This window comes from Lissotriton helveticus, chromosome 5_1 (genome assembly GCF_964261635.1).
Source record: "Lissotriton helveticus chromosome 5_1, aLisHel1.1, whole genome shotgun sequence".
Lineage (NCBI taxonomy): Eukaryota > Metazoa > Chordata > Amphibia > Caudata > Salamandridae > Lissotriton > Lissotriton helveticus.
Genome location: NC_136065.1, coordinates 2040026695 through 2040043997, shown reverse-complemented (window position 1 = coordinate 2040043997; position 17303 = coordinate 2040026695). Strand labels below are relative to the sequence as shown.

The 17303-nt window shown below is 47.8% G+C and overlaps 1 protein-coding gene across 1 annotated transcript in view; it reads left to right on the top strand.

Annotated features, from left to right (window-relative positions):
* The window catches only part of NOTCH4 (notch receptor 4), a 435421-nt gene that overhangs the window by 353195 nt on the left and 64923 nt on the right, over positions 1 to 17303 (top strand). The window contains exons 28-29 of the mRNA XM_078645863.1: positions 14910 to 15129; positions 15484 to 15574. Coding sequence (XP_078501989.1) covers positions 14910 to 15129; positions 15484 to 15574 — 311 coding nt within the window. The remainder of the gene's footprint in view (positions 1 to 14909; positions 15130 to 15483; positions 15575 to 17303) is intronic.

Here is a 17303-nt window from a genome sequence, read left to right as displayed (position 1 = left end):
ATTCTAGTGCGGCGGAAGCGTGGCATAACCATAAGACGTAGGCTGTTAGAGCGAAGGTCTCTCACTGAGTGAGATAGTATCAATCTCTTTCTCAGATATTCTGGTCCGCTTCCGTTCAGAGCACGGAAAGCAAGAGTGAGTATTTTAAACTTAATGCGGCAGGCTATAGGAAGCCAATGAAGCTTTTTACGAAACATTGAAATCGGATGTCGGAAAGGAATGTTGCCAATCAGTCTTGCTGCCGCATTTTGAACTACTTGAAGGCGCTCAATTTGGTACAAAGGGGCCCCCGCATAAAGACTGTTGGCATAATCCAAATGGGAGGTTATTAAGGCCTGGGTGACTGTTCTGCGTGCGTCCATTGGCAGAAATGGAAAGATTTTTCTCATAATTTTTAATTTTCCAAAGCAGGCAGCAGTGACCTTGTTAATTTGAGTGCTACAAGAGAGCGTATCGTCGAACTGGAATCCCAAGTTACGAACGGTATGCACCGGAATTGGGGGGGGGTTGAGTACCATAGGCCACCAAAGTGAGGGGGGTATTGTCATTTTTTGATTGAAAAACAAGACCTCCGTCTTGTCAGTGTTAAGACGAAGATGGTTCGAGGCCATCCAAGAGCAGATTTCGCCCAAACAGTGGCGAAAGCTAGAGAGGCTGGAGTCAGAGTGATCTCTAAAGGAGAATATCAGCTGTGTATCATCAGCGTAGGAGATCACCCTGACTCCACATGCCTCCACATGCCAAAGGGGCAAGGTAAACATTGAAGAACAAAGGACTCAGGGCCGAGCCCTGCGGGACTCCACAGGCAAGAGGTTTGCACTCCGATTTAAAAGGTCTGAGAAGAACCCTCTGAGATCGACCCTGGAGAAAGGAAGTGATCCACAACAGGGCAGAGCCGCCCAGTCCAATCTCCTCCAGTCGATCTAAGAGTATTTTATGGGACACCGTATCGAAAGCGGCGGACAGGTCGAGGAGAACCAACATGGCCTCCTCGCCCTTATCCACACATTCTCGAACAGTCTCCGATACTTCCAGTAATGCGGTTTCAGTGCTAAAACCCGCACGGAAACCGGACTGGGAGTCATGGAGTAGGGAATTAATCTGGAGATATTCTGCAAGTTGTAGTTGGACGGCCTTTTCCAAAACCTTCGCTGGTTTCGGAAGGAGAGAAATAGGCCGATAATTACAGAATTGTGTGGGGTCCGCATCTGTTTTCTTCAGGATAGGCACAAGCAAGGCTTCTTTCCAAGCTGAAGGGAATTGGCCTAATTGTAAAGGAGGCATTCCATATGGAAGTAAGTGGCTCTAACAATAGTGTAGACAAGTCACTCATGATCTTAGGGGGGACAGGGTCCAAAGGAGAGCCCGATTTGCACTGTATAAGAAGTTTAAGTGCAAGATCAGGAGTGAGATCCTTGAATGCCACTAGGGCAGGAGCAGTATCGTGGCTGATTAAAATCGGGGAAAGGGAATGATCAGACGCCACAACTGGAGGAAAGGAGGCTGCAATTTTCTCAATTTTTTCCAGAAAGAAGTCTGATAGTCCATTGCAAAGAGACTGGTTCGCAACATTGTTAGGTGTCATTGCAGGAGGTTTGACAAAGTCTTTAACAATTTTAAACAAAGTTTTTGCCGAGTTGTCTGCGTTTTTAATTTGCGAGGCAAAAAACTCTCTCATAGCAGATTTTTTGAGCTTGGTAAATTGTTTTGAGGCCGTTTTATAGATAAGTTTCGCCTCTAAATCATATGTTAATCTCCATCTGCGTTCTAATTTTTTGCAGCGGCCTTTTTCTTCACGCAAGGCAGCTGAAAACCAGGGAGCAGAAGGGCGAGCTCTAGCAGAAGAGACAGGTAGAGATGGATGTCATGGCCCCCTTGGTGAAGATTTTTGACATGGCGGAGGACGTCAAGGCATCGGGAGCCCTGATCCTGCCAGATGTCCTCTCTAGTTGGGCGCAAAGATCCATCATTTTATTAGGTAACACAAATTGTGCCATCTCTACAGAGAGGTGCAGGCCGCTTCTCATCAAGCTGGACCCTAAACTCGGTGAGCTAGCCACCTCAGAAGCAGGTCAAGTGGCTCAGGGTGGGCTCTTCGGGGACCCGTTTGTGAAGGAGCTGAGTAAATTTGTCTCCACTTTCAACTCCTTAGACAAAGTCCAATCCACAGTGAAATGCATATTCAATGAGTGGGTTTTCTGTGGGGACGTCAGTGGTAAGGGCGCTTGGCTGGCCACTCCTCACAGAGCGGACAGTATCAGGATTCCTCACATTTTGAAGGTTTCTACTTCACCAGAGGTCGGTCTAGTCACAGAGGTCAACGTAACGGAGCCCACGGCGGAGTCGCTCCCCCCCTCCCACAGTGAGTTCTTTTATTATCTCATCTCGTTGCTTGGGGGGCAGACTAGCACAATTCGTAGACAACTGGCGGGCTCTCACGACCAATGCTTTGTTTCTCCTAACGGTGCAGGGATTCCACATAGAGTTTTATGGCTCCCCTGTTCAGATTTCCCCCCAACACCAATCCGTTTTTCCGTTAGGGAGTCAGTCCTAATGCAACAAGAGGTGCAGGAACTCCTGGGCAAACCGGCAATCTGCCGTTCTACTCCTCATTTCAGAGGCTTTTTAAGCAATCTCTTCCTGGTAAAGAAGCAAGACAGGGGTCAACGACTGGCAATAAACCTCTGAGAGTTCAACGAGTGGTTAGTCTATCGCCACTTCAAGATGGAGGGTATTCACCTGCTTTGCGACCTTCTGTGCCCCAACAATTGGATGGCCCACTCGCACCTCAAGGACGCTTACCTTATGGTTCCCATCTTTCCGCCTCACTGTCGTTTCCTCCAGTTCCTGTGGCAGGGCCAAACTTTCGAGTTCACCTCGCTTCCTTTTGGCCTATCGTCCGCGCCGTGGTTCTTCACCAAGATCTTGCTCCCGGTAGTGGAGTGGTTGAGATCACAGGACATCATGATGATCGTTTATCTGGACAACATGCTGTTCATGCATCAGTGTCCTCAAGACTTATCGCAACGGCTACAGTCAGCAGTGCTTCTCCTCCAGTCACTGGGATTCGTGATCAACCAGGCAAAGTCCTGCCTCCTTCCATCTCGCTCGATCACCTTCCTAGGGTTTGTGATCAATAGAATGGAAGCCACACTAAGCTTCCCGTCCAGGAAAATGGTGAAAATTTGTCACGAGATACGACAGATTTTACGGAAGCTACAGACCTCTCTGCGAAGCATCGTCAGAGTGGTTGGACTGTTGTCAGCCTCAATCCAGGCCATTTTCCAGGGTCCTCGTCATTTTTAGGCTCTTCAGAGACTCAAGGCATCTCACCTGCGCAGGGGTTTAACCTATGCCCATCAGGTTCCATTGTCCGAGGAGGCAAAGGAGGAGTTCCATTGGTGGCTTTCCCACATGGAGGCCTGGAACGGTCGGGCCATCTGTGGATCCTTTCCGGACGTCGTGATCGAGTCGGACGCCAGCGGTTCAGGCTGGGGGGCACATTGTGGAGAGTTCACCACAGGAGGAGGTTCAGGGCCGGACTGGGAACCGGAATCGGCCCTGGCAAAGTGCTCAGCCGGCCCCCCCTCTCCCCTGGGGATGCAGCCGCACTCTTTGCCAGGGCCGGTTTTGGCCGATTTTGTTACAGGGCCGTTTTTGCAGCTATGCTGCAAAAAACAGCCTTGTAACAAAAACGGCCCCCTGGGGCCCAAAACCGGCCCCCACCCATGCGGCCGACCGGGGGATTGCCCGATGCCCACAACGGCCAGTCCGGTCCTGAGGAGGTTGGTCCGCCACAGAACGATCACTAAACATCAACTGACTGGAGCTGATGGCGGGCTCCTTCATGGTCTGATGTTGGACCAGGGACAGAGCTCAATCCTGCGTCCTCCTAAAAATGAACAAGGTGGCGGCTGTCTGCTACATAAACCACCTGGGTGGGACCCGCTCCAAGGCCCTGGTGGATCACCGCAAGGACTTCTGGAAATTTTCATCAGGTTTCGGTGATGACGGAGCATCTCCCAGGTGGCAGACTGGCAATCCTGCCATCTTCTAGACTCGATATTATGGAAACTATTACCTCCGATGTTCCAAGCCCTTCAGGATTGGTGGGGACCCTTTTTCGTCGACCTGTTTCTGTCTCGCGTCGACATCCATGCTTCCCAGGTACTTCAGCTGGAGACCGGACCCGGGGGCGACAGCACCGACACGTTCCTTCATGAGTGGTTCCCATAATGGCGTTATGCCTTTCCCCCTTCGCCATGATAATGCGGTTGATGACCCAGATCCACCGGCAGAAGCCGTAACTGGTGGTGAGTACCCCGGTCTGGAGAGCTCAAGCATCGTTTCCAGTTCTGATGGAACTTTCTTGGGCTTCTCCAGTCTGTCTACTCCCGCTCCCTCATCTGCTGAGCGATCCAGCGGGCAATCCCCACCCTCTGATAGTGAGCGACTCCCTGCTCCTCATGGCATGGAGGATTGCTGGGCTCGATGCAAGATCTCTGGACTTTCAAGAAGCCCTGCGGAGCTCCTCTCCCGGGCCTGGGCTGTCGGCACTGTTAAGCAATACCGGTCAGCCTGGTCTCGTGGATGGGTTGGTGTCTGCAATGGAGTCTGCATCCCATGGGGGAAGACGTTTTCCACATCCTAAATGTTCTGGTCCATTTGGCTTCTGAGGGCCTGGAATACAGGACAATTAATACCTTCCGTTCTGCAATCTCGGCCAGGCACGCCACCATAGCGGATCACCCGGTGGGAGACCACCCGTTGGTAAAGAAGCTGCTGCACTGTATTCTGCTTTCTCTTCCTCCGGAACCGAGATATTCAGTCCTCTGGGATGTCAACAAGGTCTTGCATCTGCTATCCGAATAGCCTAGCAACAAGTATTTGTCACACAAGCAACTATTATCCAACCTGGCCATGTTGCTGTACTTGGTGTCCTGTAGACGAGTCTTGGATGTTAGGGCCCTTGAAATTTCCGGAAAATCATTCACCCCGGATGGCGTCACCTTCCACGTGTCTCGTCGTACCAAATGCCAGTCGCGGGTAATTTAATACCCAGCCTTTCCAGGAGTACCCAAACTCTGTGTAGTAAGATGTATCAAGGCCTTTGAAGCGATGACGGCAGATGTGCGCCCACATGGAGACCGGCAACTTCTCATTGATTTGAGGAAACCGTTTCACCAGTCTCTTCCCCAACCATCGCAAGATGGGTTTGCTGGGTGATGCTTGAAGCTGGCTTCCATACCAAGGTCTTCGAAGTGCACTCAGCAAGAGGCGCCATGGCATCAAAGGCCTTTGTGCTAGGAGCTCGCTTGGAGGACATTTTGAATGCAGCAGACTGGTCATCAGACTCAACCTTCAAGAGGTTTTACTTTAAACCAGTTTCCTCCATTGCGACCCTAGTGGTGGATAAGCTTTGAACTAGCCTAATCCTCGCCTCCGTTACCTGACATAGAATGAAAAATGTCCTAGCTTTCGTAACGGAAAGTTTCAATTCTATTAAGGACAGAGAGGTGAGGATTAGCCTACCCTCAGAACGAACCTGCGCCCACTCGGGCAAAGAGACATAGGTTAAAATGTAAGTAAAGTGTTTTCATGCGCTATTGTAATGCTGTGCAAGATAGCCCCATCGCACGCAAGATTTTGTGACTCCTTTTCTGCCCGTACATACAGAGTCCTCGAAGCAGGATCAAGAAACTTCTGCAGTCGGCTTTGTCGCAGGAAGAAAGAGGAAGTCCAGCAAGGGTCATCGACAGTTATTGTGACAGGAGGCACCTGATTGGTTAAGAGACTTTAACACAGACATGATGTTTTTTTGTCTAAAGGTTCATGGGAAATGAAGTCTTGATTGTCTGTTATTGGTTTTAATGCCTGCTGTTAAAATGAAAGAAGAAAGAATAGCCTAATCCTCGCCTCCGTGTCCTTAATAGAATTGAAACTTTCTGTTACAAAAGCTAGGAAATTTCTGATTTTATGGAAAAACCTGATTGTTGCAGGATTCCAAGACTATTCCTAGAATCCTTGTGAAGTCCACAGATTCTTTACTTGAAGCATACAGGTGCAGAGTTACAATTTATTAAATAAGTTGGATGAATGGATTAAGTAATGGGCTCTTAAAATAGCTTTCCAATAAAAGTGTCAGGAAGCAATAAATCCGACAGACACATAAAGTAATAATGCAGATGAAGCCAGGGTTATGCAGGAGAGCTGTTAGACTTGCCATCTTTTGGCGTGTTTTCCCATAGTTTTTGCTTTCTGACCTCCTGGTTTTGACTCTTTTTTTGCTGGCGTAGTGTTTCTACACACTTTTCTCACTGCTGATCAGTGGTGAAGTGCGGGTGCTCCTGTGGTAAATTGTGTTATGGATTGGTGTTTCCATGATTGGATATTTGATTTACTTGTTAGTCCCTAGTAAAGTGCACTGAGTGTGCCAGGGCCTGTGAATCAAATGCTACTAGTGGGCCTGCAGCACTGATTGTTCCACCTACGTGAGTAGCCCTGAAAAGGTAACTCAGACCCTCCATTGTGGAGTCTGTGCGCAGTTTGTAACTGACATGTCGACTTGGCCAGTGCACACACTTGCCAGTCCCTCACCTTCCCCTTTCTTACATGTCAGCAACTCCTAAGGTAGGCCAAAGGTACCCCTGTGGGCCGGGTGCACTGTGTGTGAAAGATAGGACATGCCCTGGCGTGTGTGGCATGTCCTGATAGCGAATTCTGTGTCAGGACCGGAGGCGAGAATTATGCTCATCTTTCTTTATTATCCATCCTCAGCAATTTTAACTTTAACAATCAAAATACTTCAAGTCTTGTGAGCTCTGTAGTTCAGGGGTTATGCATAGTCCACCAATCAGTAGATCCTATGCGTCACAAGGACGTGCTGCTGCCAACACCTTTCCTCTTTCTTTCCGGCTCTCAGCAAAAGATAAGTCATGTTTCCTTCTCGCTCATCAGGGCGAGAGAAATTATACCGTTATTATTCATTGTTTTTCCACTTAATTTAACTCTGGTTGTATCACGCGTTGCTGTGCTTTGTACTGGTGTGCGCGAGCGCACTGCGTTTCATTTCCACGCTGTGGTTTTTTGTTTGGGGCGCGGAAGTTTCCCACTCCGCTCAGGGCCCCGCTAGAGGCGAGAGGTTCAGTAAGCACTGTCTCTGGTAGGGGGCGCGGGTCCGTCTCGTTGGTTCGAGTCGTGCGCTAGAGAATACGCAATGGAACCACGAGAACAGGACGAACGCCCTCACTACCGTTACACTGCCTCGGAGCTCTTGGAAGCCCTGACACCCACACACGTGGGTCCGTATTTCAGACCGGTCTCCCCTAACGCCCGTGTTCAAGCGGTTCTTAAGTGAATGTCATGAGGCGAATTTGCATGTTTGTTTGTGGCTGCAGTGGGGAGCACTGGTCGGGGACGGGCCCAGAGCATTTGATACCGACTTGAAGATAGGGTGAGTCGCCCCTGGGGACCTGATAAGTCCAAGAAATAGAACTCCTGGCAGTGCCCAAAAACAGTGACCCTAGCTCACGCCAAACTTCACCCAGCAGGGAAAAAGTTTTACACTTGGGGTACCCAAACCTGTGCTTGTTAGTCACTCTAAAAACACAGCTTAACCCCCTCCCATCAGTCTAGTGACGTCACGGCAAGAGCTTAGAGCGCCTGAGTTAATTATCAGTTTGCCTTCAGGACACCTTACCTCCCATTCATCATTGAAGAGGAATATACCCAAGAGGAATCCCTTGAGGTTATTCTCCTCGACAACGAGTTTTCTGACGCAATGGATGCATCCATCCACCTGGCAGTCTCAGATGCCAGGGGCCCTTTAAACGCCACATTATGCAATTTACCTATTCATGCCAGTCTCAGCGCCCGCCGAAGCGCAAAAGCACGTCAGGCATAGTTTTAGGCGCCTTTGACCGCCATAAAAAAGCGTTTCTGGCAAGGCCAGATGCAGAACCCCAGAATACTCCGCCAGAGATCCCAGAGCCCTCTGTTTTCGGAGAAGAGGAGGAATCCGGAGAGGAATCCACTGACGAGGCAGGCCTATCCAGGCCTTGGTGCCCTGTAGAGTCTCCAACCACCGACACCAAGGAAGAAGACTCGGACATGTTGGTCCCTGAGGACCTAGTCCACGCCCGCTCCTCAGAGTGGACCCCTTCACCCAAGGTTTCGGCATTCGTAGCCGGGCGCTTGCATAAACCTCTTGAGAAAGAGGTTAGAGATTGCCTCAGGGCGGAGTGCCCACGCCTTGCCCTACCGGGCAAAGTGGCAATGACTCCTGAGGTTGACCCCAGAATGGCAACCTTCTTGCAAAAATACATCCGCGACCCAAAAAAAGGGATTGACATATCCTGGAAATTGTGTCAGGATAAAATACTTGACATAGCGGGCCCTATCACCAAAGTCCTAGTGTTAGCGGAAGAAGCTAAGCAGGCAGGTACTCCACTTTCCCCAGAAAGGATTTCCAACTGGGCACAGTGTGCGATTGTCTATTTAGGTAAAGCTAATGGCGCCCTTTCTACAGAAAGGTGGCGCTCTTTCCTACTGATAGTTGACCCCAAATTGGGAGACCTCTCCCCGTCTGAGGCAGGTGTGGTGGCGCAAGAAGGTCGATTTGGGGACCCGTTCATTAAGGAGCTCACTAAGTTTGTCGCCACATTCACATCATTAGATAAGACGCAATCCTACACAAAGTGGGTCTTTAACCCAAGCGTTTTTGTCGGGGCCGGTCATGGGAGAGGGCGTTCGACCGGTTGCTTCTACACCCAAGACCCTCAATGAGGCACCGGCAAAAAAGCCCAGGATCTGGACCGTCTAGAGTTCTTCCAATCCCGTAGGTGATTCAGAGGCCGCGGCGGCAGAGGAGCACCCAGAGGCCAGTCTATGCCTAACTCAGGTGAGCCTTTCCACCCGTCCCCTTATCACAGTGGGCGGCAGGTTTGCAGTTTATGTACACAATTGGAAGGCTATTACAGCAGACACATGGGTGTTACAGACCGTACAGGGGTTCCATATAGAGTTCTATGGTTCCCCCGTTCAGGAGATTCGCCCCCGGCAGCTGGTTTTTGCACAAGATCAAGCAGACCTCATAGATCAGGAGGTAGCAGATTTGTTGCAAAAAGGAGCGGTGGTCTCCACGCATCTTCACCCCTGAGGATTCCTCAGCAAAGTCTTCCTCGTAGACAAGCCGGACGGCGGTCAACATCCAGTCATAAACCTGAAGGAATTCAATCAATGGCTGATTTACCGCCATTTCAAAATGGAGGGCATACACCTGCTCTGAGATCTCCTTCAACCGGACGACTGGATGGCCAGACTCGACCTACAAGACGCGTATTTGGTAGTCCCCGTTCCCCATTTTTCCACTGCACCGTCGCTTCCTACAGTTTCTGTGGAAAGACCAGGTGTTTGAGTTCGTCTCGCTCCCTTTCAGGCTATCCTTGCCCCCTTGATGTTTCACCAAAGGTTCTCAAACCAGTGGTGAAAACGTTGCTAGCGAAAGGCTTTTGCCTTATTATCTATCTGGACGAAATCCTCCTCTTGGAGCAATGTCCTCATCGTCTCTCTCAACAGTTGCAAGAGCCAGTAAACCTCCTCCAAAACATGGAGTTCATCATCAATTCCAAGAAGTCGCTTTTGACACCTTCCAAGCAGGTAACTTTCCTGGGGTTCATCATAGACTCGGTTTCTCATACCTTGAGCCTTCCTGCAAAGAAGATGACCAAGATTCGAATGAAATTGAGGCGCGTATTGGCTCATTCCTCGACCTCACTGAGACAGATCACCCGTCTGGTGCGCCTTCTCGCCTCCTCGATTCAGTTGCTTTTCCCGGGCTCGCTCCACTACAGAGCGCTGCAGCACCTGAAAGCCTCGCATCTCCGCAGAGGTCTACAATACTCCGATCAGGTGCCCCTGACAGAGGAAGTCCGTATGGAGATGAGGTGGTGGCTGGACCGTATGGATGCCTGGAACGGCAGTGCCATATTCGGTTGTGAATCAGACTTGGTGATAGAGTCCAACACCAGCAAGTCAGGCTGGGGGCTCAGTGTGGGGACTCCTTTACTGGAGGAAAGTGGTCGGCAGACAAAGCTCAACTCCATATCAATCGGCTGGAACTAATAGCAGGGTATTTTGGATCCAATGTGAGATGAAGGAGAAGGCGTTTTGCAGTGTGCTCTTGAAGATGAACAACGTATCGTCAGTCCGGTATATCAACCATCTCGGGGGAACGAAATAAAAGGCCTTAGCGAACCTAGCCAAGGATTTCTGGATGTTCTGCCTGTCCCACAAAATCTCGGTGACAGCGGAGTATCTTCCAGGAGCTTCCAATGTAATAGCGGAATGGTGCTCCAGGCGGACATGAGCCTGTGGCAGTTGCACCCGCCACTCTTTCGGAGACTCCACAACATGTGGGGCCCGTTCTTGGTGGACCTCTTTTTGTCCCGACTGGACCGAGTTGGAAGCTGGACCTTCTAGCTACAGCAACGGACGCTTTCCTCCAAGATTGGTCCAAGGAAACGGGGTATGCTTTTCCCCGTTCACCATGATAATGAGGCTCACATCGCAAGGCCGCAGACAAAAGGCGAGGGTAGTCCTGATCACCCCATATTGGAGACCTCAAGTGTGGTTTCCAGTTCTTCTGGAACTTTCTAGGGATTGTCCAATCCTTCTACCCCGTAATCCTTTCTTTCTGAGGGATACCCAGGGCAGTCCACACCCCCTTCGCCAACAAGGCTTTGTTGGCATAGCTTGGCTAATTTCAGGCATTGCTGGAGAGTCCCAGGCCTATCAACAGAAGCTCAGACAATACTGGGAGCAGCTTGGGCTGACAGAACTAACAAACGCTATAAGTCAGAATGGACCAGATGGGTCGGTTGGTGTGTTCGGAACGACCACGATCCTATGGGGTGCGAAGTGGTAGCCATTATGAATTCCCTGGTCTCCTTAGAGGTTCAAGGCCTGGCGTATCGCACTATTAACTCCTACAGATCGACGATATCAGGCGAACACCTCCTGGTCGCAGGAGCCGCCGTGGGGGAGCACCCATTGGTTTGCAAATTGTTGCGAAGGATTCGCCTTTCGCTCCCTCCGGAGCCCCGGTATTCTTCCTTATGGGATGTTAATAGGGTGCTAATTCTGTTCCAATCGTGGCAACCCAATACGTACCTATCTCGCAATGAGCTTTCAGCCAAACTGGCTATGCTTTTATGCTTAGTGTCTTGCCTTAGAGTCTCCGATGTCCGGGCTCTGGACATTTCAGGTAGTGTCATTACACCCAAAGGGTCACCTTTCATATAAAGCGCCAGACTAAGTCTGACTCCATAATTGTGTCCGACCCAGCTTTCGATAAATCCCCGAAGCTGTGCGTAGTTAGATGCCTCAAAGAATATGAAAGTATGACGGAAGAGATTCGCCCTCCTGGGGAGCGTCAGTTATTAATTTTCTTGCGGAAGCACTTCAAAGTGGGTTCGCCACCAACCATAGCCTGTTGGATCAGATGGGTGATGCAGGAAGCAGATATTAGTACTTCCCAATTTGGTGCACATTCAGTGAGAGGAGTAATGGCTTCTAAGGCTTTTTCACTGGGCGCCAGACTGGAGGACATCTTAAACGCCGCAGACTGGTCTACGGATTCGATGTTTAAAAGATTCTATTTTAAACCAGTCATGAATATGGCGTCATTCGTGGTGGATAAGCTTTGAACAAGCATAATCCTCGCCTCCGGTTCTGAGATAGAATGAAAAATGTCCTAGTAATCATGACAGAAAGTTTTAATTCTATTAAGGACGCGGAGGCGAGGATTATTCCCGCCCGAGGCTCAAGGAGACCTATATCCACCTGAATCATACAAGTTACATGAGATTCATTAAGAGGTGCTTTCCCCTCGTAGGGGATAAGTATTTGTTTTCCGTTGATTTTCTGCTGTGCAGTATTTCCATGTCTGACTCTGTGGGAGAAGCTCCATGAGAGCTGCAACAAAAAGGATAGTCAAATGTTTTGGAAAGTGGTCAACTCACCCTCCTTGAATGACGTGAACACTGGTCCAAGTATTGAGGTAGCATTCAGTGCAGAGGGCTGGGTTTCCCACTTTTCCAAAATATTTTTAGCTGAGGGTGACAATTTTAATGAAAACACATACATATCACCTTACCCTATTAAACTATCCTTTACCCATGAGGAGGTAATTGAAGCCCTGACATCCTCGAAGTCCGGTAAAGCTCCCGGGCCGGACGGCGTACCTTTAGACATTTATACGCATAATCAGGAGCTCTGGTCACCAGTATTGACCAGAGTAATTGAATCAGCGTTAGAAGGGGGTCTCGTAAAATCTTGGTCAACTTCTATTCTGCTGCCCATATTTAAGAAGGGAGACCGCAACAACCCGGCATGCTACAGGCCCATTTCCCTCCTGGATTCTCTCGGCAAGGTTGCAGGCTGCTTGATTTTGGACAGACTAAGGGCCTGGTCTGAAGATAACAACATCATGACAGACCTCCAATACGGTTTCCGGGAGGGGCTGGGCACGGTGGAGCAGGCTCTGAATCTCTCCCTTTTAATTGGGAAATACGCTCAGACAAAGAGGGGCAATCTACACCTGGTCTACGTGGATCTGACCGCAGCCTTTGACTGTGTTTCACATTCAAGGCTGTGGTCAGTCCTAGTGGAACTGGGTGTCGACCCCTCGATAATATCCTTCCTGCGTGAGTTGTACTTGGGAGCATCGGCCAGGGTGAGATTTTCAGTCACAAAGCGGGTCAGACAGGGGTGTGTCCTGGCTCCCTTTTTATTTAATCTTTATACAAATGGTCTCGAGAAGGCCATGTTAGAGGGGAGCCAGGACTTACCAGCAATCGCCCGTCATCCCATTCCTGCGTTACTTTACGCGGACGACGCGGTGATTATGGCGCGAACCCGCAACTTCAGACCCAGTTAAATTCCTACTATAAATTCATGGCTTCATTTGATTTAAAGGTCAATATCAAAAAAACATATGCTATGCATTTTGGCAGAAAAACATCCAAGAAAAAATCGATACTAATTGAAGAAACTAAGTTGGACTGCACCAAGACATACCCCTACCTTGGTATCCTATTTGATAATACTTCTTCATGGAAACCGGCCATCGCTAGTAGGCATCTCCTATTTTTAAGAGCAACATCTTCCCTAATTGCCTTTTCACGTAAGATAGGGAAGCCTCCCCCAAAAGAACTCATGCAAATCTATTATGCTAAGTGTCACAGCGTAGCTGTCTACGGTGCTGGGGTGTGGGGCTATGTACCCGTGGATATTTTGCAGAGGGTAGAGAATATTTTTATTTGTTATTTGCTGGCCGATCCGCAGTGTTCTCCAACGTTTGCTTGTCATGTCGAATTGGGCTTGGACTATATAGCTGATTACATAAAAATACAGCCAATTCTACTGTGGCACCGTATTTGGACTACGGACCAATGCAGCCTGACTCGTGCGCTATTATCAGATTGCTTTGGTCTAGACAATTGGTCAGATATTTCGTGGCTGTCATATGTGCATAATTTTCTCAAGGATTTGGATCTTCTAATATATTTTAAAGAACCTGCGATGCTATCGAGTATTACCAGAAAGACCTTGGGATTGTCTTGTTTGTCACACTTAAGGGAATTACGTATAGCCCAAGAAATCAATAAAGTTACAAACCGACATAGCTTAACTATTCAATGCACTCTGGGCATCCAACCGTATCTTTCCTTTTGCCTGACCAACTATGAAAAATATTTGCTGACCCGGTTTAGGCTCAATTTGTTTTTCCGTCTGGTAACATTTCCAAGGAGACAAGATTGGTCCTCTTCTATTATCCGGTGCCCCTGTGATGGAATTTTCTGAACAGTCTACTATTCATGTACTTTTATTCTGTAAATATTATGTTTTACCACGCAAACGTTGGATTATTCCAATATTGTTATCCAAGGGCTTGAGAAGATGCTGTCCTGCCCTTCTGGCACTTCAACATTTATAAACAGTATCAAATGCCAAAAGCATAGCAATGTTTCTCAAAGGTTGCTTGAAAATTCAGAGTAGCCATGATTAATTATAGTCCCAGTGATTCATTTAAATTTTCTTGCTCGGAATCCATAGCTTTTATTGTACACATGTATGAGACCTCACAATTAGTTGGCGGTACCCAAACTTTATTTTAATGAACAGTAGTTACAACAAAAGGCTTTATTTTGCTTATGCATTCAACTGTTAAATACTATTTTAAATTTGTTTCCATGATTGTGTATGAATTTGTATATAATGTCTGTCGCTTTTATGATTTTACCTTGTTCTAAAATCGAATAAAGCTTTTTACTACTACTACCATGTCTGACTCTACTAGCTGACTTGTTGCTATGATAGCAAGTGCTTTGCAGTACCCTCTGTTTAACACACAGTTTCGAGAGTTGAATCGTTACTTTCATATTTCTTTTTCCTAAGCTCTGAGGGTTCCAAGACTGAATAACAAGCCTCAATATTTTCAAGGTCGCAGTCAAGAAAGAAGAAGGGTGTTGGGAGCAGCACGACCTTGTGGCCCATAGGATCTACTGATTGGTGGACGCAGATTTTAATACACACTAAATTCAGGAGTACTACTGCAAGTCCTAGTTTACCTAGCCTGGATTTATGTTGCCTTCCAAATAATGGCCTATGTAGCAACTACATATTTATATCAAGCAGGAAGTGGGCAGATTGGTAGAGCCTGCTGGCCCATTTCTCTGTTGAAAGTTTGGTAAAGGCAGAGTATTTCCTCTCTGGTAGTCCTTTCTGCGCATGTGTCTGAGTTTTCTCGCCTCCCGTCTGGCTTGACCCTTTCTGTTTCACATCCTTCTTAGACTTTATTGGGCTAAAGGGCTATTCTTTTTTCACCCTGCCACTTGCTCTCTTTACAGATACACAAGGACAGGTAAAGCCACCGCCATGGCACCTCGTCTACAGTGGTGCAGCAGTAGGCTTGGCTGTGGTCCTGGGGATCTTCCTTGGGGTGCAGCTTGCCCGCCAGCGCAAGCGCAAGCATGGTGCTCTCTGGCTACCTGCTGGGTTCAGTCGCCACCGAGATCCCAATGTCCGTCGCCGGAGGGAGCCAGTGGGCGAGGATGCCATTGGGTTGAAGTAAGTAGATCATCATTTGCAAAGTAAGGTCTTTGCACATCCCACACATTAATGTTGTCCTTTCATCAACCAGCCTCTTCTGCTACCATGTGCTCTCGTTCACCAATCACCAAATGTTTTCACAAGTTAAGCCTAGTGCCATGCCAAATGCAGCTGTTGAGTCTGTCATTGGTGTAACTATCAAACTTCCATCCGTGAATGTTCCTGCACAGCTCCTGTGTTTTCCTTTCACTGCCTTCTTCCCCAGTTATATCTGCCTCCGCCTCTCAACCTTATTGAAGCAGGTTGGAAATAGTGTAATACTGCTTCACAATCTCCATAGCTATCTCTTCTTCCCTTATTTGCCCCTCTCAGACCACTAAGACCAGAGACTGACTGTGAAGAAGATTCAGATGTGTACTCGAGCCCTGAGGATGAAGGCCAGCCCAATGCCAGGAAGGCCAAGGTAAGAGTTCCTAATAGGGACACATGCTATTTTCGAAGAAGGTCATGCTTCAGAGATGGTCCGGATGCTCTATTCTCCTGAGTTTGCATTCCCAGAGTGGTTTGGGAGCTTTAGTTTGACTCTTAAGCTGAAGATCTACGATACTGAATTTCACCATCACCCTCTTGGTCCTAAAGCAATGTCAATCTCTCAATCTAATACCTTCTGGTATTTCTGGTTTCAGCTGAACCTCTCTGAGATGCTGGTGGGTCTTCATGGTGATCCAGCTATCTGGGACTAATAATTTTTTACAGACAAGGCCCAGTTTCTTTACCCAGTGAGTCCCTTCACGCTGGGTTATTGAATTACTTAACTATATACTAAACTTACAAAAATCCAATTTGTATCCTCATTTCTAATATACCAATGATGGTGATGCGATCTTTATATAGTTGACAGGGTTTGACAAACTAATACTTGGTTCTAAAATACTCATAAACTAGTAAACACCACTAATAAAGACAGACTGATTTGTATATTTATAATGTTTATCTAAAAAATTTGAAATAAATACTCATCAATACCAACATGTACAGTGAGATCGTCACAGAGTAACAATATTAAAGAAATAATGATAAAAACACATCTCATGTGACAGTGCATTAAGGAGTGGAAAAGCGAAGAGACAAAAGGTTCAGAGACAATTTCATTTGCAAATGATTATGCAAATGCAGTTTTCTGTCTATACTAACCCAATTGAAATAGGAAAACTACCCTCTGGCCATGAGAGCAGTAAGGCCCCTCAAGAAGAGTTGAAGAGGCAAAGACTAAGTCGGGAATCAGCAGACAGGAACAGCCAGCTCAAGAATAGGAGACAGCAAAACAAGGCCTATCCTCACGCAGGTAGGAAAGCAAGCCACCGACTAACCAAAACCCTTCCCACTAGGAAACTCATTTATACCCTAAAACCCATATTTCCAATCCCCATTCGTGTCAGAACAGAAGATTTCTCTACACACGATTGGTTAAGGAAGGGGGTGTATTGTCACACCACTCTCATCATGTCCATCTCACTCAATGTCTTATTGTTTATTTATTCAATTTATTTACTTTCACCTCAAGAAATACAAATTCAAGCCACTGTCATAATATTAATTTCCTTCATTCCGGTCATGTAGCAAATTCTGTGTCACATTTATCTGCCTGTGCCCCATTCTGAAGAAATGTTCCTCCACTCGATGAAGAAATTGTTTCTTCCTGCTAACTCTTGGCGGGCACGCACAATTTATGAAGGACACTCGTCTTCCACTGTAAAAGGTGAGGCAGGTTTCAGTCGATAAACACCCAAGTATTGCCCGGCGTTAATCGCCTCTCATACCACTCGAAATTATCAAACAAAGAGGCAGGCGCTGGAGACTGGAAGGCAGGAAACAGAGGTTTATTCCGACGGAGCAGAACACGTCAAATCAGACAACAGGGTATCTTCTCGAGGTGCTCTACCCGCATCTCTGAGGCCTGGCCTCTTATACACAAGTTTATGACTTTATTGGATGAAACATATTCCTGTCAATGCTTTGAAGTACGGAAAGACATCTTTGAAATCCCCGCTTCATGCCCGTTCCCACACACATTTACAGTAGAAGTCCCCACCCCGATCTCAGCAGGTGATGACTGTCGCGCAGCTGGATATTCCGCCGATTCCCGGAATGTGTGCGGCTGATCGGATCTCATGAGGTGGGGGGTTTCGATT